The sequence below is a fragment of the Struthio camelus genome, chromosome 3 (genome assembly GCF_040807025.1).
Source record: "Struthio camelus isolate bStrCam1 chromosome 3, bStrCam1.hap1, whole genome shotgun sequence".
NCBI lineage: Eukaryota > Metazoa > Chordata > Aves > Struthioniformes > Struthionidae > Struthio > Struthio camelus.
The window spans coordinates 125,429,600-125,454,109 of NC_090944.1; the positions used below are offsets into that span (position 1 = coordinate 125,429,600).

Below are 24,510 nucleotides of genomic sequence, written 5' to 3' on the forward strand. Positions count from 1 at the left end.
TGGTTCAGTTTCTGCCCGTTGCCTCTTGTCCTGTTGCTGGGCACCACGGAGAAGAGGCTGGCCTCATCCTCTTGACACTCCCCCTTCAGATACTTATACACATTGATCAGATGATTGCCTCTCAGTCTTCTCTTCTCCAGGCTGAACAGGCCCAGCTCTCGCAGCCTTTCTTCAGAGGAGAGGTGCTCCAGCCCTCTAATCATCTTGGTAGCCCTCCGCTGGACTCTCTCCAGGAGTGCCGTGTCTCTCTTGCACTGGGGAGCCCAGAACTGGACACAGTACTCCAGGTGGGGCCTCACCAGGGCTGAGGAGAGGGGCAGGATCACCTCCCTCGACCTGCTGGCAACACTCTTGCCTAGTGCACCCCAGGATCCCATTGGCCTTCCTGGCCACAAGGCCATGTTACTGGCTCATGCTTAACTTGTTGTCCCCCAGGACTCCCAGGTCCTTCTCTGCAGAGCTGCTTTCCAGCAGGTCAAAGAAGTCAGCACCCCCCTCCTCTTCTGTGAATCTAATCCACGCCTGCAATGCACTTCTAACCTTGTATTCTCTCCTAGGCTAAAAGTCTACAGATCACAGCATTTATAGCCAAATGCATTTGCTGGATTCCTATTTCTCTAGTTTTCTGCATGACCCAGAGTTTGATTTGGCAGCATGATGAGTTCTCTGAAATCACTAAGTGTATTTGCCCAAATCATTTAAGGATACAAATCACATTTTTTTCCCCCCTATTGAAGAAGAAAATCAAACAGTGTTCCTGCCTCTTGAAATCCTTGCATAGCACTGCTGGAACACTAACTATTAACACATTATTTGGAGAACAGAAATAGCTCATATTTGAACTTCCAGGAATATCACAAAGGCCATATTTAGCAGGGGCTTGCGGAAAGGACGTGTTTCCCAAAACGATGAAGAGGCGAGGAGTTCCTTTTGGAATAATTATGTTGACACTACCAGCTTTTTATTACTGCTATTTGTTGCTACATCAAAGCTGTGGATAGGCAGCTTTAAAAATAATCCTGAATACCTACCTTCAGCCTCAGTGATCTTGCCTGCTTTACACCAATTTCGCAGAAAGATGCGGATTCTTTCATAAACAGATGCAGTTCTACAAAGTCAGGGAGAATTGCATCTGCTCATAGTTAGTTTTGTAATGGCGGAGAGAATGATACTGCATAAGTTAAAAGTTGGATCAAGTTTCCACTCTTTCTCTCTGGCTGGTTTTACATTGTTCTTACTCCACTTAAATGCAAGTTAGATGTGGAGTTATTTCCATTTTATACTGAGGTGAGCAAAGTCTCCCTGAAATCATAGAAACCAGTGATGTAGGAGAAAACAGGCCTAATGCTTTTCCTGCTCTGCCCCCTTCTGATTCTTCAGACCTTGCAAGACGATTAGAGAGTGCCCGGCTAGGGGACTTCACACCATCTATTTCTGCACAGAGCTAACCATGAGTTGGCCTTGGGAGCTGCCACTTAGTTCAGGTTGCATTTGGAAGGACTCAAACAGTTCCCAGTTTTGGAAAACTTCCACTCCAACTACTTGGCCTCATACCTGTCTCAGGTTTCTGTATCAAGGCGTTTAGTTAGTTCTACTTCAAAGCCTTTATTTATTTATATCTTTTTAATACTGAGCCATAAATAGCGCTGAGCACTGACACCTGCCAAACCATGCTCTTGGGCACCTGTCAAACAAATGTGTGGCATGAAGGCGAAGATAAACAGTTCACATTCAGTTAACTCTTTGAGTGCCCAGGGCAAATATCTTCAACTTAGAAAGTGAGAAAAGGTGGAGGAGAGCAAACCTGCAGTGAAAGGAAGATGCAAAAGGAAAGAGGGTGACTTGTGTTCGATGCTCTGATCTGAACAGATCTTTTGTGTGTAAGCAAGCTTAAGCCCAGCATTTGCACTCTTATTCTCTTTCTGTTTTCTACTTGTAAGATGGGAACAGCTCAGATTGCCTTACCTTATGGGGGGTGGGGGGTGGGGGCGCAGGGAAAGCAAGGATAAATTAAACTAGGAAAGGTGTGTTAGGGGCCATATGAATACCTCGGTAGGGGAAGATCTAGCAAAGGTATCACATCTGTCCAGACTGCCTTCTTATAAAGCATACTTAGTTGGAAGAAACCCTCTTCTTCCTTAGGACACGAGACATGATCTAGCTAAATCCCCCAGTGCAAAGAGCTGGAATGAGAGCAGTGTACTCGACTTAGATGACCAGGACCTGCTGGGATGGAAGAGGAGACTGCAAGTGACAGATATGACAAGACAGTGAGTATAGTTATTCTTTTGCTTCTTGAGGATACTCAGAAGAAAATCTAATTTAGAGATACCTGGAGTAGCCTCTGACTTGGGGTTTACTCAAACCAGGGCTGGAGGCTAAGGAAAAAAAAAAAAAAAAAAGACCCAAACAAGATCTAGAGCATGCAGTATACTAACAGTATCTCATCCAGAGTTGCAGGGCTGATCATGGCATCACACTGAAACCACCTGGTTTTAAATGGATTCTGGGGCCATATGAGCTTATGCTCACTCAAGCCAAAGTGCCAAAACTGCACCTGTTCTGGGGTATGGCGTGCCTGCTTTTTCCTTGCCATGAGATAGACTCCAGGGCCTTCAGCCTCACTGAACAACAGAGAGTCCACAGCAGAGTGCTGGTACTTCTCCATACAGACTTACTGCCCTCCCGTGGCTGCCATGGAGCAACTCTAATGCAGAAAGAGGTAGACCAGGGACTGAAGGAAATCGAGAAAGACAACGGTATATTTGATTTAGGGGAAAAAAAAGTTACAAGGAAGAGGAAGTCAAAAAAAAAAAAAAGTGTGATTAACTGGAAGTACCTAGGAAGGCAAGAACAAAGCCAAGATATTTACTGGTTTGGGGGTAGATAGGCAGACCTCCAAATGCTTTGTTTTACAAGGGCAGATGCCCTTGAGCTAGTCATCGCTAGGGTCCTGTCAGTGAGTGCCAGTAACTCCCAGAGATGATCCATCTGACTTCATCTGATGGCCCCGTGGAAGAGGTCATTAGCTAGTGGTGCAAAGAGGGAGCAGGAGATCAGATCACTGCTCCTTTTCTGACCTTGATGGGAACGTGCTGCGACTTTGCTGTATCCACTTCTCTCTTTGGCCCAGCTTCAACAGTAAGCGTTTATAAAGCTCTTGGCGAGACGCATCATGTTGCGAACGTATTCATTTCTCTCTGTGAACCAGAGGGAGACGTCAGTTCTAGCACAGACTATCTACTCACCCAGGTATTTCCTGTAAGAGCGTGAAGTTACATAATGAATGAGACCTCAGGCATATGATGAAAGCTGCTATAGAAGCATTATATGATCCTCTTATTTCTTACACTTTATGACTTGCTGTTTCTTATGCCATCTCTGCGGGCAGAATGCATCTCCAGTCTTTGACGCACAGTAGACGCTTCAAAGAGAACAACCCCAAACAAACAACAGAAAGCAACAATGAAGTGACAACAGGAAAAACAGCACTAGGCACAAGCAGCAACTCTGGGGTCAGAAGGTGACAACACCAAACTGATCGAATAGCACGTGCTTCTGACAGAGGAACTAAATACTGCAAGAAGGCTGCATATCTCCCAATAGTGAAGAGCTTAGATTTGCACTGGGCAGGTTTACCGCTATATTTTTGTTCCTGGACATAGCCTCAATCTTGCATGTAAGGGAGTGGTGTATGCCCAAGCCATATTTGAGACTACATACAACGGGACACTCATTTTAGCCTGCAGAGGAGGAGCGGGTGTGATAGGAATCATCTACAGAAATGCCAATACATGGCACCTTCTATAGGACTTCAAGCTGTTGAGTGACATCTGCATCAAGACTGGTGTCACTCCAGCCTACCTGACAGCTGTACTTTTTGGGGGAGGCATATCAGTGGGAGCATTCAGAGTTTCTCCAGGGTCAAAGAGACTGCAGTTTAGCAGAGCATGTAACAAAGCAAAAAATCAAGGAATGAACAGCGTGGACAGACAAACGCTTTGCTACACACACAGATGCTCACTCAACTTGCAGGTCACTGGGCCAGTTTCTCACATGGTAGCCACTGGGCTACTGTCTTCCCCCTTTTCCCTCTCTTGCTCTTTTTTAAGGGAGGAAGGTAAATCCCACCCTCTCCGTTTTCACATTTTGGGCCATGCTGCTGCATGATATTAAGATCACAAACAAAACTTCACTTTCATGCACAAGTGAAAATGTCCAATGAGATAAGAAATCACTCAATATCATTTTAAAACTCGTGTGTTTGTGTGTGTGTGTGTGTATATACACGTACACACACACACACATATATATTTGCAGTAAATACATATAAACCTTTACACAATTAAAACCACTCCAGTATCCACACGATACACTTCTATCACTCACCAAGACAATACATTGTTGCACTGACAGAATCCATTGCTCAGTTTCTTTTAAAATTACAGTTTTCAAAAGTTAGATCAAATTGCTTAGTGAGAGGCCAATCTTTGGCAAGCATGAATCTGCCGAAAACCACCAGCTCCAGCAGTGATCCTTCCAGATTTAAAGGATCCCCCCCCGCCCCCCCCCCCAGTTTTCTTCACATATCAGCTCCACTTTCATAGAAATAAATTGTTTCTAACAATACGCTACAACCCTGTTCAGTCAAGCAGGATTTTTTTCCAGTACATGTAAATATTTCACATCCTCTCAATATCATGCAATCCAAGAAAATAAAATCATGATTGCAAGTGACTGTATTTTGATTTGGCCCCAGAAATTTTTTTTGTTAAAAACTGAAAATTACCCTCACATAAACCTTTAAAAACAGCAGACACTTCTACTGATTTACATTTCCAAAGGAAATACCTTTTAGTAATAAATAACTCTCAGGCTCTAGCTTTTAAATCCAAACATTGCACACGTAAGAAATGAGGACAGAAAACTAAGAGAGCAGAAATTACTTAATTGTTCAGAGAAACACAAAGCTCATACAAACTCCTAGGTCTTTTTTAAAAATTTGTTTGAATCACCTGCATGATGTCCTTGTTAAATATCAAAGTAGATTAGCTTTAACAAGTCTATTGGAAAAAGCACTATCTTAAAAATACATAATTCAAAGCCTTATCTAAAAAGTATTTTCAGATATGAAGTTCTACATCTCTCGATGACATTGCACTGTTCACAAAAACTTGCATAATGTTACATTTTGAAACACTGACATCAATCAGCTGTCAAAGAAAATAGAGCTTATTTTTTGCGTAACAGACACTCAAGTATAGGAAAAAAAAGAATCACAGAAGTTGCCTATTTCTAAGAAACTGACTCTTGGAGTAGAAAGAAATTGTTTTTAAAACGTGGCAAAAAAGAATGATTAAATCTAACAGACTGAGTCAGACCTGTATCTTTTATTGGCAACAAGCACTGTGATTTTTTTTTTTTTTTTAAATAAACTCACTTGAGGCTATGTAAATATTCCCAGCAATAATTATGCCTTATTTAGAGTAAGGTAACAGCAGATTAAAATTTGCATATTTTGATACAAACTATGACAGGGAATTTCCAAATGAGTCCCTTTTACATTAAATAGCTATTTTAAAATTTGTAATAAAAAGTCTTTCAACAACAGTATCAGAAAAACAGGTAAGCCAAGCCTCAATCAGCGTTAGAGGACCAGGAATGTAAATCCTCCTTGGAGTTATTACAGTACATACAGAAATAAGACCACAAAAGAAGTTACAGGTCAACTGATTTACTGGAGTTGTGCAGTAATTCCACCTTATGGCAATTTGAGGACTGTAATATGGACCCAGAGAGAGGTTTCCATAAAAGACGAAATGCTGGGAAGAGACAGGAAAAAAAAAATTGAGATATATATATATATATATATAAATATATATAAATATATATATCTGCCTTCCTGTACTGAGGATCTGAACCCCTGGAACAGCCAGCCCTGCCTTCAGCTGTTTGCTACAGTGGTGGATGCACTCAGAACCACAAGCCTGGTGTTTAAAATTCCTATTGCTGATGTCCTGTCTGGATCCATCATTGCTCACCGTGTCTCACTAGAGTCGGAATAAATAGGCATTTGGGGCAATTTCAATAGAAGTTATGTACACAGACAGCTTATGAAGTTGGGCCCCACACTTCTCTGTCTAATATAACCAGGCGTGACATTGCTCTGTGCGTGTTGACTGCTATATATTTTTAATTACAAATGTGACTTATTTTTGCTACATGTTTGTACAACACTTCAAAACACTGAAGTGTTAACAGTTACAGAGCACAATTGAACTTCACTGCAATTCCAGGGCTAAAACGCCTTAGCTCCTGGAAGCACAGATCAGACCCTTCATCTGTCCACCAGTCCATGCTACATACAGGTTTCCGTGCTCAAAACAGCCAGTGTACACATCAAATACATTTAAGTAATGCTCTGACATCAGCAATAAGCCAGGCTTTTCACTGTAGTCCAGAAGACTTAGGGCTCCTGTGAAAAAATTCAGACTATGATGCAACTAGATGTAACTACTAGATTTTCAGTATACATCGTGTCACAGAGTTAGTGTTTTCCCTAAAAATATATGGCACTAAGTGTAAAACTTAATGACTTATTCCAAACAGCATACCGTACTTCACGGAAAAGCTTTCCAAAAAAAAAAAAAAACACCAAACAAACAAACAAAAACCAAAAAAACACCAAACTCTTAACTTCTTCTCCTTCTAAATATACAGCTGGTGGGAAGCCAGGGTATCCATGAACGGTCGCACGAGGTTGTCTGTTGAGAAGTAAAAGACCAAGCCAAAGGTGATGGAGATGGGAAGAGCAGGCAATGCTTTCTTAAAAACAGCCAGTAGTAAAAGAGTTAAACATAAACCCTGCCAGAGAGAAGAGAATAAAAAAAAAAAATAGATATAGTAAGAAACCCAGAAACATATCTATCATCAATAACCCAACATGCAAATAATCCATATACTGTACAGAAATTGAAGGCTGCCTGAGCTACTGGTGGGATGAGGTGCATTTTCCCACATCTTCACGTTTCACACAAGTTGGCCAGGCATTTTCCTCAGCAGTCTTGAGCATAGTTCTCTGCTGAGAGAGTGGTATAAACAGCTAGTGCTGACACACAGCTGAACCCAATAGGTTCATTTACAGATTATTTTAACTTTGGCTCCCCACCATTATGTATGAATTACTGATCCAGCAGATAAAGGCATTTAAATTCTGATAAGTTGCAAAGGTAAGGAGCTTCACTGGACACACAGCAGCATGTACTTCCAACACAGTGCCAGCTTTCAAGGTCTTTTGGGGAAAGAGAGAGAACAAAAAACCACAAAAAACAAAACCAAAAAAACCACAACCAACTGAAAAAAAGAATCCCGCTCTGTTCTTTTGACTGGATTGCTCATTATTATAGGAAAATTCTGCTTTTAGCTGTACAGCAAGCTAAGATCTGCTTTACTGGTTTAAGTATGTCCACCCAAAATCTACAAAAGCTTTCATATAACTGCGTGCACTTAGTACTGACTCCTTCTCTCATCTGAATACTTTTCTCCCCCTTCCACAGTGTTGAAACTTCAGAGACAATGTTCACACTAGGCTCCAAAAACAGCCAGTAGCTAAGGTTCAGCTGATGGGATGCTTTTCCTAATTGTTTGCAGACTCCAAGTTTGATTAAGATCTGAGCCTGTGAAATTGTAAAAGGAGCTAGAACAAATTTTTACAGCACCACGAAAGAAACAAAATGGCACATACAGTCTCATGGACAGGTAACAGAGTGTTCCCTACAGCAAAGGGATCCAGTGCTGGACCCCAGGATGTGGGACTAGGTGATTCTCTAGGTTTCTCTGATCTGTGAGGTGGGAAAGCTACAGTGCACGCACTCCATTTGAATTAGCTAATTTCTAGTTCTCATGCAACAGCTTCTTGAGCCACAGTCTTCACAAGTGGAATTGTCATTCTCTACTTTTGCGAGAAACACAGAGATCCAAGAAGGACACAATAATTCATTTTCTTTTACCTTCCAAAACTGCTGCTGTTGCCCTTTAAGTTGGTTTTTATGAGGACGCTTGTGTAAACAGCAAGTTCCTAGTAATGATTTTCTGCCTATGCCAAAGTTCAACAGCATGCAGTTATTAGACCTTGCAGGACTGCGTCTTTTAGCAGAAACACTACGATAGTCATCTCCCTTTACTGATAATATCTATGGATTTTTAAGTCTCCTGCTTTATTATTTTTTGCAGCTCCAACACAAGAACAAGATAGAACTGCTAGATAAGAGGACGTAGACCTCCTTAGCAAAAGGGAGTTAGCCATTTGACTCCGCTTGCTAATCAAATCAGAGCTCTTAGCGTTGGCTCTTGTAGCTGACAGAAGTCCCCAGCCTCTAGCACTGAGGCAAACACCCTGACAGCTCAACTGTAACTGTCTCCCCTGTGGCTGTTTCACTGCTACCATCTCCGTGCTTGGCCCTGCTCTGAGGAATTCTCCCTCCCAGCCCACATGGTTCGGCTTCTCCTGGCGGTTGTTTAAAGCCTGTCTCTATAGACAGGGCACTGGGCTAGGAAATATACTGGCGACTTCTTCTAAATACCCAGCCCTGTAGTCATTTAACCCTGTAGTGATTTAACAGTACTCAGCTGTTGGTTCTTTTGGCAACACTGCAGTGCTAAACAGGCTATAACACAGAATTTTTTTTAGAAGATTGCTCACTTACTATGAGGATGGCTACAAAACAGGCCAGTGTAGTATTCCAGTCTCCACTAGCTGTGGCAGCTGCTTTCCCAACAAGCACACTGTAAAATATGAAGTCTCCAAGGCCCAGCTTCACACCCCCTGAAAGAAGTGGAAGGGAAAGAAAAAGAAAATAAGTGCTACTTCTCCTCCTCCTTCTGTTTTGCTTCCTCCTCAACTCACTCTTGTTCTCTGGGGATCAGGTGAAAGTTCCTAGTCCTGGCTACCAACTTGGATCCTTAGCATCCCACGCTGAGGTAAGACAGGGCAGCAGGTTACTGAAGAGGCTAAGACCTACAGCCCCCTCTTCTGCATTTAAAACAAAAACAAAACAAAGAAGATGCTCTGCCCCATTCCCTGGAGTGCTTTCTTGTGTTTCTCTACAGCTGTACTAGCTGAGGAAGTGTGTGGACAGAAAGGGGTAGGAGGCAGGGGGGAAAAAGGAACTGCTTAAACTGTCTGGGTAGACAAGAGATGTCAGTGGAGCCACAATCCAGAACTACAGCAGCGAGAAGTCATTTATAGTCAGATTCAAGACATATTCAAGACTTGCTCAAAAAGTCACAGCTCTTCGAATTTATTGCAAATAGATGCAGCTGGGGACCAAAGCGTAAATGACTGCAAGTAAAAGTGTCAGGCTCTGACCCTGACTGCGCTGAAAACATGGTATAAAGTTTCCCTTACTTTCCTCCTCCTCCAGCTCCTCTAAAGAAGCGATGGGGTGGGTTGGAACAGGACTCCTTGTCTCCAAAATTTCAGAGTCTGAGTGCGAAGGACTTCTGTGGTTCTCTCTCCCATCCTCAGCTTGGTTTCACACAGACCAAGACAAGACAAAAAAAGAAACACAAGAGGTAACAATTCATAACTTGTTTTCAATGCATGAAATACACACTGTTAGGAGGCTTCTCTGGAATGGGTAGGCCCTTTGTCTCTCCAAGGTGCGTTCACCAAGACCAGTTCCAGTAGAGAGATTTAATGGGTTTGAGGAAAACTTGTTTTAAACAGTCCAAAATATACGTTCACAGCTTCTTTGGCAGCTACCCAGGAGTTCAATGACTGCAACAAGTGAGTAAATACACAGAAGTAAGCACTGCTCTACCAGTCAGTAAAGACAAAGGTTCCCAAGCCTGGGATCATACTGTCAAACATGCTGGTATCTGCAGTCTGCGCAGGCTAGCAGGATAAGTAGAGTGAGGTAAACTTACCATGCCACAGACCGCACTGCCACAGCGTTACACCTTTGGGGTGGAGGTGCTCAGGTATTCCCTAGCTAGTACCATTACAAAAATGGATGACTAAGAGGACTGCCCTTTATAAGAAAAGTTCTGCTCTGAATCACATTGACCTTAGAGCTGGGTGTTCACACTTAGGTAAGTGGACACGTTTCATTCTTCACAGTTTTTTTTTTTTTTCCCTAATGTTAAGCATACCTAACAGAGCCCTTTCATCTTTCCTGTTCTGAGGCTGTTCTACTTCTAGAAGTAGCTGGTCTGTGATACATTATTTTATGTGACTAGTTCCTGTTTTTCAGAAAGGATGATACAAACTTTCCAGTCCGTGTCAGTCTGACAGGATGCTGCTGCTGCAGATGCAAGCAGACTGATCTGGGACACACAGAACTTCCACAGAGGCATTTGTAGTTTGCTTCTACTCTGTGGCTGTTGCAAAGCGGGATTGTGTCCCTGCAGTTAGTATGTCAACTGCTTTATCCTGAAAATAGGCAGTACGTTCAGTTATCAAGCCTTAGCATATATTTATTTCTTGAAATGGCCACTTAGGCATAAAGAGGTACTGTCACCTCTGAAGTGCAAGACCACCAAAGAGGAAATCCTCCAAATACTACAAATCAGATTGAATACAATCACCTTCACAACTACAGTTTTATTTTAAGTTGCACTTCAAGAAGATAAAGGTGAAGGCATACAAATTACCACAGGATTAGCTAGAACACAAACTTGGAGTACGTCAGCTACTGTTGGGTACTCAAGCATATGCTTTTACCCAAAGGTAAATGTAAAGACGTTCATTTTCCTTGGCAGGGTAAGCTAAATTGCACTTGCAGCTAGGTAAAGGTGTGTCTGCTCCATGGCAGTTGCCTGAATGCAACACACTAAGGTCACTAGCTCTTCATTTATCTCTTGGTATTATGTTTATGAGCCTATGTTGTGATTAACCATCCCCAATCGGTAAAAATACAAAAACCCACCAACTTGCTCCCACCTGTGACTTCAGTACACCTGATGACGTGCTGGACAGCGCTTTCTTGTTTGGTTGTGTTTGTTTGTCATCTGTTTGTTTTTAAAATAAAGACAGTCTGAACGCTGCTGCTCCCTACAGCATCCAGTCATCTTTGCTGCCAGGCCAGGCAGCAGGTTTGATAAGATCATCGAGTTCTGCAGCTAACCTCTAACGATACTGCAGAAAAAATGCATCCATCAAAATTCAGGGGCCCACATTCATTATGCATTCTTAAACACACACGTTCTTTCCATGGGGCATTACTCTGTGATGGGCAAACAAACCTGTATCCCATGTCTGCTGACTTGGTGCTCTTGCTGCTGTGTCTGGCTTTGCCATTCCAACTGTCCACATCATAGCAGCTAGAAGAAAGAGAGCAAGTAGTTAACCATGTAAAACACAGGTCACATTTCATTCTGGATTTCATAAAACAGCAGGCTATCCCTACAGATATAAGCCCTCATCTGTGTAAGTGCTTTTAACACACTCACTCTTAGTTGTGTTCCCTAGTCACTTAGAAGGCAGAGAGAGAATGCGAGAGAGAATTAGGGCAGTGCATCTGTTCAGTTTTTGAGGGCGTCTCAGAGCACAGGTAGTTAAGATTCAGTACAGTCGACTCCGTAGGCTGAAGAAAGCAAAAATCCAAAAATAGGGTCCTCATCTCCTTTGTTTTCTTCCTTGTTTCTGGCTCTTCTATTAAAAAAAAAAATTTCCAAGAAACAATGAAATTACAAAAATCAACCAGAGATTAACTTATACAGCATATTTCTCATGTTCTGCTAAAGGTAAAGCAGATACCAGTGGGGGATATGCAAGAGTTGTTGGAGAGCCACTTGTCTCTTTTTTTCCCCCCTGTCAGACTATTGGCTTTTTCCATTTTGGCTTGAAGAACAACTGAAGGTGACTTGAGGTTTATTCTTGAGGTAGATCCCTAAGTTAAAAAGGGATACGGACCATTCTGAGATCAGTGGAAGGAAACTGAAAACAGCTGTTTATTTAAGTGTGCCTATCTTTGTCCTGTTTTAATTAAAGATAATAATAATAAACTAAACAAGAACGCCAAGGCAAACACAGTGCCTGCTATTCCGTTACAGGCCCAGCTGAGGTTATGTTTTTGGATCTAGAGGTAGCCACAGAATGTGGTCTTGCAATGGAGACACAGGCATTCTGCACAAGAACTTTCTGTTCAGTATTACTTTCTGATTTTTTTTCTTCTCCTTTAGAGAAACGCTTGTTTATTCACTAAATCACGTAAGATACTTCATCTAGATTGTCTACAGCCAGGCCTAACAGAATCCCCAGTAAAAGGCAAGGCAGCTGAAGCCAAATGGAGCTCCATTTGGAACATGTAGGAGCATTTATATAACATTAAATACTTAAATCAGGTTGTAGGCGTCTTTGACGGAGCACCCAAGATTTGGAAATTCCCTTTCTTCTTACAAACAGGGTAATGAAAAAAGTCACTGAGGTCCATGAAACGCTTGCGCCCAGATCACGTAAGCATTAAGTCACCTGCCTTCCAATTATCTTAATCTTAAACATATGACTGGAACACACAAGAGCACAGTCATAGCGAACAGAGGGAGGAAAGAAGAAAGCCAGGAAAGATATGACCTATTTTGTTTGCAGAGAGGTGCTTGAATAGCACATATATTCTAAACAACACCCTCCACACAGAACAAGAGAGGGCTGCAGGAAGAATAGAGCCTCATCACACACTTAAAGCGTGTCTATAAAATGCATGCACAAGGAGGACGTGTACTGGGGGGCATCCTCCAACTACTTGACCTTGCAAATCCTACTGTTCATCTAACCCAGGTTTTTATATACAGAACAAATAGGCACGTTCTGCACTGTATTCACAAAAGGATAAATCTACTTTGGAACATTTTAGCTTCACAAGTCAAGTCTGGAAAGTGGTGCCCTCCCTTTGGCTAATTAGAGGTTAACATCATTCTAAGCGAAAACCAAGGCCTACAAATTGTCTGTTGCAGGACACAGAACGTGCACCAATTTGAGAGCAAATAAATAAAATAGCGCTCCTTGGTTTGACACAGAAACAGTTTGCAAGTTTAATCTGGTCGAAAGCATTAACCTTCTAATTTTACTCACAAGAATATATCAGCGCAGGAAAAATGGGTTCATTTCTCTCCTGTGCAGTTTCTACCAGCATTCTTAGCGGCCCCTTGGGACAGAGAACAGCCATCAGATCTGCAAAGAGAAAAGGGCCAGACAATCTTATCTCAAACTGCTATTCATATTATTCTCTGTCTTTAAAAAGCTACCCCCCGCCCCCAAAACGACATCTATCAATACCAACTGGATGGTTTCCTGAATGGCAATTTTAGCCACTTTGCATAACTAGCTGTTAGTCTCTGAAGATGTTCACTGAAATGCCATCCCCAAGGCTTAATGTGCTAGTAAGAATTTTCACTGTGCTAATCCTATAAAATGCCTCTTGAGAGCACCACGTTATTTCTTTGAAAGCAGGTGGCAGCATTACACAGAGGTATAAAATTTAATTAGAAGAGGACCAGGGGGTTCCTTGTTCGTATTCCACAAACTCTTGCTACATACACTGACTCCATTTTCCACACAGACCAAGTCCTTCGGTACAGCTCCTCTTCGCCTAGCCTCTCTCCCCGTCAGAGCTCCTCGCCAATCTGAAACGTTACCTCCCAGCCACCTCTTGTTCTGCAGGTTCTCCTGAAACTTTTAACTCGGACAAAAACCCATGATCTCCTGATAACCAGTAATTGAATCCTGCAGGACTACAGGTTACTACTGCTAATATCCAACCACCCCCACCGTGCAGTTAGATGTGATTCAGTACTTCCCTGACTCAGTGTTCCACTTTGAGGAAGAAAAGATATGCTATGAGGAAGAAAGGCATGGCACAAGTACCATAGTTACATGAACCAGTTACCAAAAGACAAGCCAGCAAGTCAACTTATTTGCCAGCTGCCCTCTTTCCAAAGCTGTTAGCCCCATGAAGTCATTTTCTGAGTAACATGCATAGCCGTGAGCTTGCCTTAGAGTAACCTGCCCATAAGCCACACCCTGAGCATCACAACCCAGACTTACCGTAGATAGAGATGGCACCTAGAATGACCCATGCTGACCACTCAGGTAGATATTTAATGAAAACCAGCGCCATTAGAGCACTGATCATAATGAGATATGCTTGCTGGAGCTGCAAGGGACCTTTCCAGTGGATGCAAATCATTCCAACAGCCCCAAAATTCCAGATGACTAAAATCAGAGTGGGATAATCCATGGCCACATTGTACGTCTTCAGTACTTCCCTGGAATACAGCAGGGAAATTCAGCTGAGCAATAAAAGCAACAACCAAAACATCTTACTAGCTCTCATTAAAAAGACAAGTCTCGTTCTACACCTGGAGGATGTAGGACAGAAGCGACTCTCATCATGAGGAAAAAGCCCCTTCGTTAGATCCTGCCTGTACCATCCTTAACTGCTCGTCTGCCTTGAGGCCAATTGCTGCTCTGAGCTCTCTGTTCCCCTCTGCAGGAGACGTATATACTGCATGCACAAAGACCACACTGCCTTTTGAGGTAGGCAGCGATTCCAAGCATTCAAGTGGGCTGGATTTCAAGACGTAGCTGAACATAGGACTGTGGCTACAAGACAGCCTTTAGTAAAAGAGTCATATCAGAGTCATCTCCCCAGAAGCCTAATGGTCAATATTAAAAGTGAAGAGAACAATTTTAACAAATATCACCACGTTAAAGGCTTGGTGCCATCGGAGTTTACAGTTAAGGGCATGAGCTTGAAGAGGTACGGTCCGAGAGGCAGAACAAGTCAGAGAACCAGCTCGACACAAAGTTCCCTTGCACCTGGTTCTCAGAAGCTGGAGACACACCAACAGCACATTTTGGGAACCTCCGTCTAGCCAAACAGTTTCAGCAGTTTCACCTGACACGCTTTCTCGACACCACTGAGGAGAGGTATCTCGGGGTGCTGGAAATTTACACCAGTGACTCCAGAGGCTCACTGTCAATGTGTAACTCAGGGCCTCTGTACCACAAGGTTCAGGTAGTTCACTTAATGCTCAAGCTATCATCTGCCAGTGATTTTTGCAGGCATTGTAAAAATCAGGCACTAACTGTTGATGACCTCATATTCTATATAATAAAATAAGCTATCTTCTTCTAACAATTTTTAAACCTCTGGAGAAGGGGAGCAACAGTCTGTTCTTTGTTTAAACTGAGGATTTTCTACAAAGAGGTGAGGAAGTTCTCAACTACCGTGATACCTGCAACATTTCCACTTACCCGAGGTATATGTAGGTGAAAAGGAAGAGCAGCATCAAAGAAGACAGGATCAGCCAGCCATGGATGAACTATCAAGGGCAAGAAGAGACAGTGATAGAAGGGGCTGCCTGTTTCCCCCTCCCCACCATGTTGCAGCGCTGCATGCACTATGAAGGAGCTGCCTATTGTCGAACATTCTTTCTCTCTTCGCTTCTCCTCCAGTTTCCAAATACCTTGCCTTCCCCACTGCAGGTAAGGAAGACAGGGTAGCCAGTTGGTCATAGTTCTGCCATCATGCCATTTTATAGTCTAGCTGTGGGTGGGTTTTTTTCTTTTGTTTTTTTGATCTCTTCCCTATCCACTTCCATGGGTGGCCATACTGGCTCCCAGTTCAGACAGATAAGCACATCCCCTCTGCTTGGCAGGAAAGGGAAGATGCTTGCCCAAGGCTGCACAGCAAACCTATCTCAGGGTCAAGTTTAGAAGTCAGCAATGCCCAGCACTCAAACACTGGGCTGGTACCTCACGTAACTCCCTGGACAGCCTGCCACAGGGCTGAATGGGATTTTTCCTCCAAGCCTTCTCCCCTTCCAGCACAGCTTCCACAGGCAGGAATAATACCAGCTCCCACAAAGCCTGTTAGCTGGTATGATTCAGTCCTGAAGTACAAACCCCCAAAACTCTTTGCTCAGATGGAGAAGACTCAAACCTGACCAGCACAAAGTAACAGGCCTCATTTTCAAGCGCCTACCATTAGTTACAACACAACAGCAAAGCACTTCCGCAAGCACAGCTCTACCATCGCTGGCAAAGACTTCTCTACAGTGAGATTCTTGCTATGACTAAAACATGGACTAGCCAATCCAGTGCCTGTACCTCTCGCTGATGTGCAAGTGCCACTTGAAGTTCACAGCACAGCATGTGGAAAAGGCCACGTGCTGGCTCTAGCATGAACATTTTTACCTTGTAGCAGCGATATTTATAGAGCAGAACTAGGAATACGGTCATCACGACAATGACGCTGATCATTATGATGGTGTTCAACACTGAGTTCAAGAGACGCTGGCCCACAGATGGGGTATCCTCACTGAAAGGTGTGTAGATCCTGCAGTATAAAGCAAAAGCCACGTAAATTACATATCTGTCCTCTTCTAACAGACTACCCCAAAGTAAAATGGATCTCTCTGCATGTAGGAAAGAAAGGGAGGTGTAACTGTGAAGGACAGCAAACATGACATATAGCCTTCGAAGGGGCCTAGCTCCAGTTAATTATCAACTAACAATTAGTGGTCTCTAACCACAGCACATTCCTACAGAGCAGCTGTGGCTGGCCAAGTTCTACACAAAAAAACCTAGACCAGAAATGGCTTTAAGTCTTATAACTCTTGCTGCATGTCTCTAGACCCTCTTGACAATAACGCCAAGGATACATCACGGATGCTGTCCTCCTCCCTTTCCCTGCTTGCTAAGAGTCTTAAACTGTTTTAAATCCCTTCTCACCCCATGTTCCCTTTCATTCAGTTCAAGGGACCACAGTCCCTGTTTCTCCCCCCGCCCCTCAATGTGAAGTGCCCCTCTTACAGCCCCACGAATGCTCTCAGGCACAGTCAGCAAGAGCCGGATGGAATTATGTATCCACACCATGAGCGTTTAGGAAACAGAAATGTCATCAGGAAATGAGACAGTTTTCTCACTCATCCAAATGAGCATGCTATTCCCTGATTGCTGCCAGCTAGCAGGTGAACAGACTGGGAATTCAGCCTGGGCTTTTTATGTGGCAATACGGAGCAACTTCATTACAACTCTACTCACAGGCTTTGCTTAAGGCACCCAAACGACAGTGCTAACGAATCAGTACAATGCAAGTAGGGAAAAAACTCACACAGGTGAACTTAGGGTTATTAGCTGTACTTTGGCAAGATCTTTTGTGCGTTTGCACAGCTACCTTTAGTTGTGTAGAGGTTCTCCTGACCTGCCAAGGAAGCACCCTGCGCACAGAAACGCACGTGCTTGGAATGTATGTGTAATGCTAGGGATCCCTTGTACTCAGAGGCTGTTTTGAAGACCCCACTTACAGCTGCCCGTTTTTCTCCGTATAGAAGCGCACTGACTTTATGGTGGCGACGACAACAATCATACAAAGGGTGACAGGCACAAAGAGCATGATTACATGCTTTGCTCCATATTTCAGAGTCAGTTCCTCCTCTTCATTTTCCAAGGCACTCTCTCTTACTGGAACACCCGAGTCAGACACATTCCCGTCAGCAGCATTGTTAGGGCTATGGCTGCTACCCGTTTGCCTCTTCTGAAAAGAAAAGTTTGCAAAGGTATAAGACGATCCTCTTTTCTTTCTATTCAGAGCTCCATGCAGTCATATTTCACAGGGCTGCTGTGGGCTTCTGCAGCATACCAACTTGTTCCTACAGGAAGGTATCCAACTGAATGATACGATTAAGAATTACATTACAAACCGGATGCAACAGAGTTTTTAAATCAAAAGCATGAGCATCTGAGGGCCTCTCCAGTGCATACATACAGATGGACCCATACACGTAAAGGGCGAGGTGAGCAGAACTGGGAGAGAAGGGATTTCTACCAGAAAGAAGAAATCTGAGGTGGCATAAGACCAACCAGTTTGGTAAAGCAAGCACAGCATCACTGTGGGAGCAGATTCAAGCTGCTTCACTGGAGGTAGGACAAGATTCTGTTCTAAGGTTTGTTGCATTTGACCAGAGTAGAAAAAAAGGTTTCTGGCAAAGCAAGGTGACTTGGAAGGATATCCTTAAAGAGTCATACATGCATCAGGTCCTGGTTAAAAGCCTCGCTTCTTCGCCAACAAAGAGGAAAGGGGAGGAGCATGTATGGACATAAAAAGGGGAAAAAAGTCACAGTGGAGGAAATAGGAACAGGCAATCCTGTGGTGTCACCGTCTCAGCCGGTAGCAGTAAGAAAGCCAGTCCTAGGAGCCAGTCTGCTGGGAGGGACTGAGGGGTGACAGGAGAGCATCTATCATTATACTGTATTTCTTCAGGCCCTGAAAAGGATGCAGACCTACCCTATGTGTCTGTGCTTCCCCTGCTTCTGAGGCTGGCAGGCCATCCTGGTAGGAGGGTACGGGAGGGCTCTCTGCAGACATCAGAGAGGTTCTCTCATTGCAGGGCTCCTCCTCGCTGTCCGAGTTATTCATGAATGTGATCATCATCACTTTTCCAAGGAGCACTCAGGAGGGGCACAGCCAAGCGCTGCTCAAGCCTGAGGGGACAAGCAGAAGGAAAGGAAAGAGAAACAGTGAACACTACAATGCATACATAACTGGAAGTCTGAAGAGGAGGTGCAATTTCAGCTGGGAGCATATAGCAGGCTGTGTAACTCCATCTCCTTCTAACAGGAGATTTAGCCTACTGTCACTCCAGGCATGACAACCCATTCAGTTAAAGTCACCGTCATCTTTGCAGGCGGGGGAACAGCAAAACGCAGCACTGAACCAATTGGACCTGTTCAATCTAACCGTTTTCCTTTGTCACAGCTCCCACAGTTGCTGCCTCCGGGCCTTCCCTCCCACATTAGCACACCTTGACTTTCACACAGGAGGCTTTTCAGTTCTCGGAGAGCAGTTTGATTTGTGTGGGCCACACAATGCTTCACCTCAAACGCTAGGTGTTTGCTAGAAAGCTAACAGAGCTCAGCTCTTACACAACGCAGCAGCAAGCATCAGCAGGTAGAATTTTATTGCTAACCTGAAGCTCCAGCTTTGCGCAGGTCAGTAAGCAGGAGCTGCATGCTGTCTTCCCTGTTGTGACTGTTTATGAACTAGACAAAGTTCATAAGCAGTTCCTCTCTTTGCCCACAAAGCATGGCAAGAAGAGATTTGTGTAGAAAGGGAAACACATGTACCCTTAGATTAGCCACCTTTTTTTCCCCCCTCCCCCCTTTTTTTCCTCCCTCTATTGCCTTGTGAGGAAGAACAAAACAACTTGGAGTTTAACAGCAAGGGCTAAAATTGTTTGGCCTCCTTCCACATACTGCAGTTCCCAAAAGCAAGCAAAGCAGTGGCACAGCAGAGAAGGGAGAGGAACAGCTCTTCTTAGTCACTGGAGACAGGAGGTGCGCTGCCTTGGCTAATTCAGAATAGCCTTAAAGCCAGGATCACAGAAAACTGTAAAGATGGGTAATATGTGAATTAATTTTAGCATTTATTAAGTCAGCTTAACAGAGCAACTGAGTCAATAAAGATAATTCAGGCACCTTCTGATTCTCAGCCACCTACCCATAAGCAAAAGCAGACCTTTAATGCATGGAAAAAGCTGTAATATTTACAACATCGTCTCCTCCTCTCTGCAGTATTTTACTCAAGGATCCTGAGGAGAAAAAAAAGCAAAAACAAACAAAAAAAAAAAACAGTGTGTCTCAGGAAACATATCTGACTTAGAAAAGGAAGCTGAAGAAGCCATGTGACTTGGACACAGTCGCTTAAATCTGAATTGTGCATTCATGGTCCAACCAGTAGCCTATGCTGTCTACCAGTCAGCTTGAGCGTTCAGAGTGGATACTTTGAAGCTCTGCAAGAGATTTCTACTTCTCACTGAAGACACTGAAATTCACTTCAGTTTCAGAACAAGGAAGGAGGAGGGAGTGGGAGATTTCCCTTTCTTCCACGACCTCCTGAACACATCTGGCACCTTCAAGAAATTTTAGAAAGCAAATTCAGCCTGCCCAAACGAGACATTTTTCAGACATCTACTCCTCTTCTGCCTTCTCTTCAAGCCTTTTCTTACCGTTTTGTTCCTCTTTACACGGTAAAAACAATACAGTTACGGGGAGACAGATGCAGTGGCAGCCCTCAGGCCAGGGCTACCAGGTCCACTATAATGCTGTACTCTTAACGAGTGAGCCTCCTGACACCTGCATTGTTGTGCTTACTTCTTAGAGAGCCTGAAATCTCCACACCCTGGATGCTTAACACTCTTCTGACTGAGCACATAAGGACTCATAGTTCACAGTTGAGAGCCTAGCTTCTGGTTCAATTATAGGATTTAGTCCTTCTTTAAAGAAGCGGCTACACATTTAATATGAAGTCATTCAAGCACGACATAACTCCTGGATCGGTGGAGTCTGAACAGGTTGTTACGCATGCCACTGGACTGTAAGTACCTAGATCTGTGACCCATGGAACGTAAATAACTCTCAAACCCCTCTGTACGTGCTGGAGCCCAGGGGAGAGGTCAAGATTTACTCTCTGATAGTTTGAGACCAAAATTTAAGTTTTAACAACTTCATAAAAGTATTAAAAGAACTTTTCCTCCCAAAATTAGAGAAACTGTCAGACAACTTTAGCTATGTGAACAGAGCAAATACTGCAGAGGACCTCAGAAGGGACCAATTAGCCTACTTTCAGCGCTCTAGTTGTGCCCACTGGAGGAGTTAAACTGACAGCAAGAACAAGTTACTAATTACTAACCCCTACAATTATATGGAAAGAAATCTCATGTTGTAAAACAGCTGTTTTTAAGCTGGACATTTTCTGTTATTCTCCCTCAAAAAAATTACAAACAAAGGCAAAGATGCAAAAATACTTCTGCTCAACGGGCAGACTTGGACCTGAGCAAGACTCGACCAGTCTTTCCATCCCTTGTTTACGATGCTTTGCGTTCAGCGAGTATTGACACAAACAGTCCCCAGCACATCAGGGATTTTACAGGAGATCCTGTGGCAACCATCCCTCAGCAAATCCTCAGAGGCTGTTTTCACAACTACCTTACGCTCATCTAAACACCCGCTCCTGTCAAAGGCACAGTCCCACCACCCTCCCCCCCACCACCCCTCCCATACCAACCCCTGGTACTCATCAGCAATGTAGTTCTTTTGAAAAGACAACAAAAAGGGGACTTGTTTTCCAGGCTGCTGCTGGACCAGCCATAGTGCCGAGGAAAAGGCTGGGCCTTCCCCTTTCAGTAGGGTTGAAGCCTTGTACGGGGTGAAGCGTTCCTGAAATCACACTTGGACAAGATGATATAGCCCACCTAGCTGTTTATCCTGAGCATCATCTTCATTATGTGAAATGAGCCTTTAATTTGGGGAGGGGAGAAAGGCAGATTAACAACCTCCTAATATGGACAAATGAGGACATCTGATCCCTTCTCCACAGATGAGGGTGACTGAGAATGGCGCACTTGATGGCACGGATGCTGTCACACCAGCAGCAAAGCTCTGCTGGCACAAGGACTGCCAGGCAACCACAGCCTGACTGCGGCGAAATCAAGTCAGCAGGGGCTGCTGAGGCCAGGGGGACTCACCACTCTGGGACAGTCAGCCCATCCTCCCCTCAGGACTGCGACATCTATGGCAGCGCTGCCCTTATCAAAGTGGGAGTCTGATATATGGCTTGTGGAGGCAGGAGAAGCAACCCTCCCCTCTGCCACCCCACAGGCTCCAGCAGAGGGGTTTTTCTAATGGCACTATTTAGTCGTCAGAGTTGCCCTTTGAACTGACACTGCTCTGTTGGATGCCAGACAGAGCACGCTCTCCTTCAGCGGAGGAAGGACCTAGCCTGATCGCTCTCACAACTACTCACCCAGCACTGACAGCACCCCTCAGGTTGAGCAAAGTAAGGAGAGAAGACCTCTGCCCCAGGAGCTCACTTGCCAAACAGAAAGAAAACTAGGGACCCACAAAGCACCAGGCAACCAAGAAAGAGGTGTTATAAGTCTGCACAGTTTTTTGGTATCACTTTGCTAGTTAAACTATGGTAAGGGATCTTGTGGAGAGGATTTCTGCCTCCCAAGGACCCTGGGTACCCCATAATGTGCAGCAAAGGAACCTTTCCTAGATGCAGTTATTTTGGTGCAGGACACCAGATATGTCCATGCACACAGACAATGTGTTTTTCTAGGCTGAGCTTGGAAGAAGGACACTTCAGGAAAGGCAGGAAGGGCTGGGACAAAAACCACTTCCTTTACAGCTCTGGTGATAGGAGGAGCTTGGGGGAGCTGGGGGGGGGGAAATGCATGCTGTACCTGTGCTCACAGACAATTATGGAGCATGGTCTACTGAATACAGTAAATAAAGAAAAGGAGCAACACAGGCCACACAGTCTTCAAAATGAACACACTAAGTCACAGGAGATCAGGTACAATTTTCCTCTTTCCCTCTGTGGATGGATTCAAACTGTTAGGACCCATTCAAAAATCGTAAGATTTTTAAGTGCCAAAAAACTAAACTCTCAAAACCACATGGCAAAAATGAAAGGGGCCAAAAGCCAGGACAGTAGCAAGTGTCTTTCATGCAAGGGATCTCCTTCTTCAGCTGGGGTAAATCAACTTCAAGGATTTCAATGAAGCTAGGCCAATTCACTCTAACAGTAGGATGCAGCCTTGGCTTGCCTTTTAATATCAAGCTTCAACATCCTCATGCTGCAAACAGACCCAAATCCCTTGCTTTGTATTTCATCCATAATAAATAGTAACAGTATAATGTACAGCACAGAACAGCTGCTATAGGTTAGCAGCATATTTAATAATCCATTTGAGAGTTTAAACTCCTGCTTATACATATTGTTCTCTTTGATGGCAATTAGATGAAGAGAATCAGTTTTCATTTGCTATATTTAGCTCAAGAGAGAGCTTGACACTGACAGCCTAATGTTTTCCTAAGTTTAGGCTGTAACTATGCTTCTGTTAGTAAACATAAAGGCAATTTAGGCTTTCAAATTCTTCCCAATAAGTAAAGCCAAAACATGCATGCTGCTAAAACGACAAGCTACACAGAACGCAGCATCTGAACAGTCGAAAGAGAACTTGCAAATGCCATTCAGGTTCAGCTCAAGAGCGCAAAAATAACAAAACAGGAGACACGACAGGAAGCTGGGGAGATTCGGAGGCCTCTCTCTCCTTTTCAGGACACACCAGCATAGTGATACTAACATTGCTTTCTCTTGTCCCGCAAGAGAGGCACGGCACATAGCCGCACAAAGTGTTATTTTGCTGGCAGAGCTTAAAATTAGACCCTCCCGAAGAGCGCCCAGCAGTTGTAGCGGAAGGATTACGTTGCCCAGTTCGACGGCCGCCAGCAGTCAGCGCCCAGCCGAAGCACCGGAGCAGAAAACCACCACGTCCCTGCTGACGTACTTACGCCAGGGAGGCTTTGAAGCCTGGCTCAAGCCTCGCGCGCAGCACCAGCTAATAGCATCGGTACCTCTAACGTCGCCCCGGGGGGCACCCGAGCCAGCAAACCCTGAAGATGACGGGGAGCGGGGGAAAGCTCGCCCGGCGGCCGCCCAGAGAGGCCCGTATTCGGGTTGCGCTCCCGGCTCCTCCCGGGGCGCGGGGAGCGCCCGGGGCCGACGCGCCGTCGTCGGGGCCGCCGGCCGCCCGCGCGCCGCGGCCTCACGCACCTGCCCCAGCGGGGTCCGCTTCCTCCTCCGTCCGTCCGCACGCCTGGCCAGCCCCGGCCGCGTGCCCAGCAGCGGGCAAAGGGGGCGCGAGGCGGGCAGGAAAAAAACAAAAGAACCCCAGACATTTGAGAAGAGAAAACACCAGTCAGTGGTTTCACTGGAACAAAACCTTGCGCCGACGCACGCGCTTCCCCCCAAGGCTGTTTTGAACGCTTAAAAAAATCTGTCTGCCACGCAGCATCGGCCAGCAGCGTCCTTAAACAAAACGCTGCCTTGCAGCCTGAGGCAGAAATATACCCCCCCCGGGGGGGGGAATATATATGTGCATGCGTGTGTGTGTGTGTGTGTGCATGTGTGTGTGCATATATACACATGCACACATACATACACACATATATATGTATCTCTACATATACATACGTGTGTGTGTGTGTGTGTGTGTATATATATGTATGTATATATATATATATTTTTTTTTTTTTTTGGTGCTCTGACCAGAAGGAGCCAGCAAGGCTCACGCTCCCCGGCCGGGCCCCCAGGACGGAGCCTGCCCCGCGCTGCCGGCCGGGCCCGAGCTCGGAGGAGGGGGAAGGGCCGCGCACGGCTCCAGCGGCGCGGCGCCCCCGCGCAAACGCCGGCCCGCCCGCCCGCCGCGCAGCCCGCCGCGCAGCCCCCCGCCCCGAGGCGGCCCCGAGGCGGCCCCGCCGCGGCGCCCCGGTCCGCCCTCGCCTCACCTGGCTCAGGCCCGGCCCGGCCCGGCGCGGAGCAGCCCGGCGCGGAGCCGACAGTGCTCCCATTGGCTCCGGCGCGTTCTATCCCCGCAACGCAACCGCGGGGCGGGGGGACGTCCGCGCTCGCCGATTCGCCTCAGCCGGCTGTCGCTCCT

The 24,510-nt window shown here is 45.0% G+C and overlaps 1 protein-coding gene across 2 annotated transcripts; it reads right to left on the bottom strand.

The window, feature by feature from the left end:
• Positions 1-4,928: 4,928 nt before the first annotated feature.
• PSEN2 (presenilin 2) lies at positions 4,929-24,509 on the bottom strand. Of its 2 annotated transcripts, none has more exons than XM_068940139.1 (11): positions 24,359-24,509; positions 18,291-18,487; positions 17,311-17,540; positions 16,199-16,340; positions 15,257-15,324; positions 14,045-14,265; positions 13,073-13,171; positions 11,245-11,322; positions 9,407-9,526; positions 8,706-8,824; positions 4,929-6,864 (listed from the first exon to the last, which is right to left on the bottom strand). In XM_068940139.1, the coding sequence occupies exons 2-11, from the start codon at positions 18,435-18,437 to the stop codon at positions 6,709-6,711; spliced, it is 1,380 nt and encodes a 459-aa protein (XP_068796240.1). In that variant the 5' UTR covers positions 18,438-18,487; positions 24,359-24,509; the 3' UTR covers positions 4,929-6,708. The 2 variants fall into 2 exon arrangements, with proteins under 2 accessions (XP_068796240.1, XP_009684673.1); XM_009686378.2 differs by lacking the exon at positions 24,359-24,509 and adding an exon at positions 19,503-19,602.
• Between the last annotated feature and the right edge of the window lies 1 nt (position 24,510).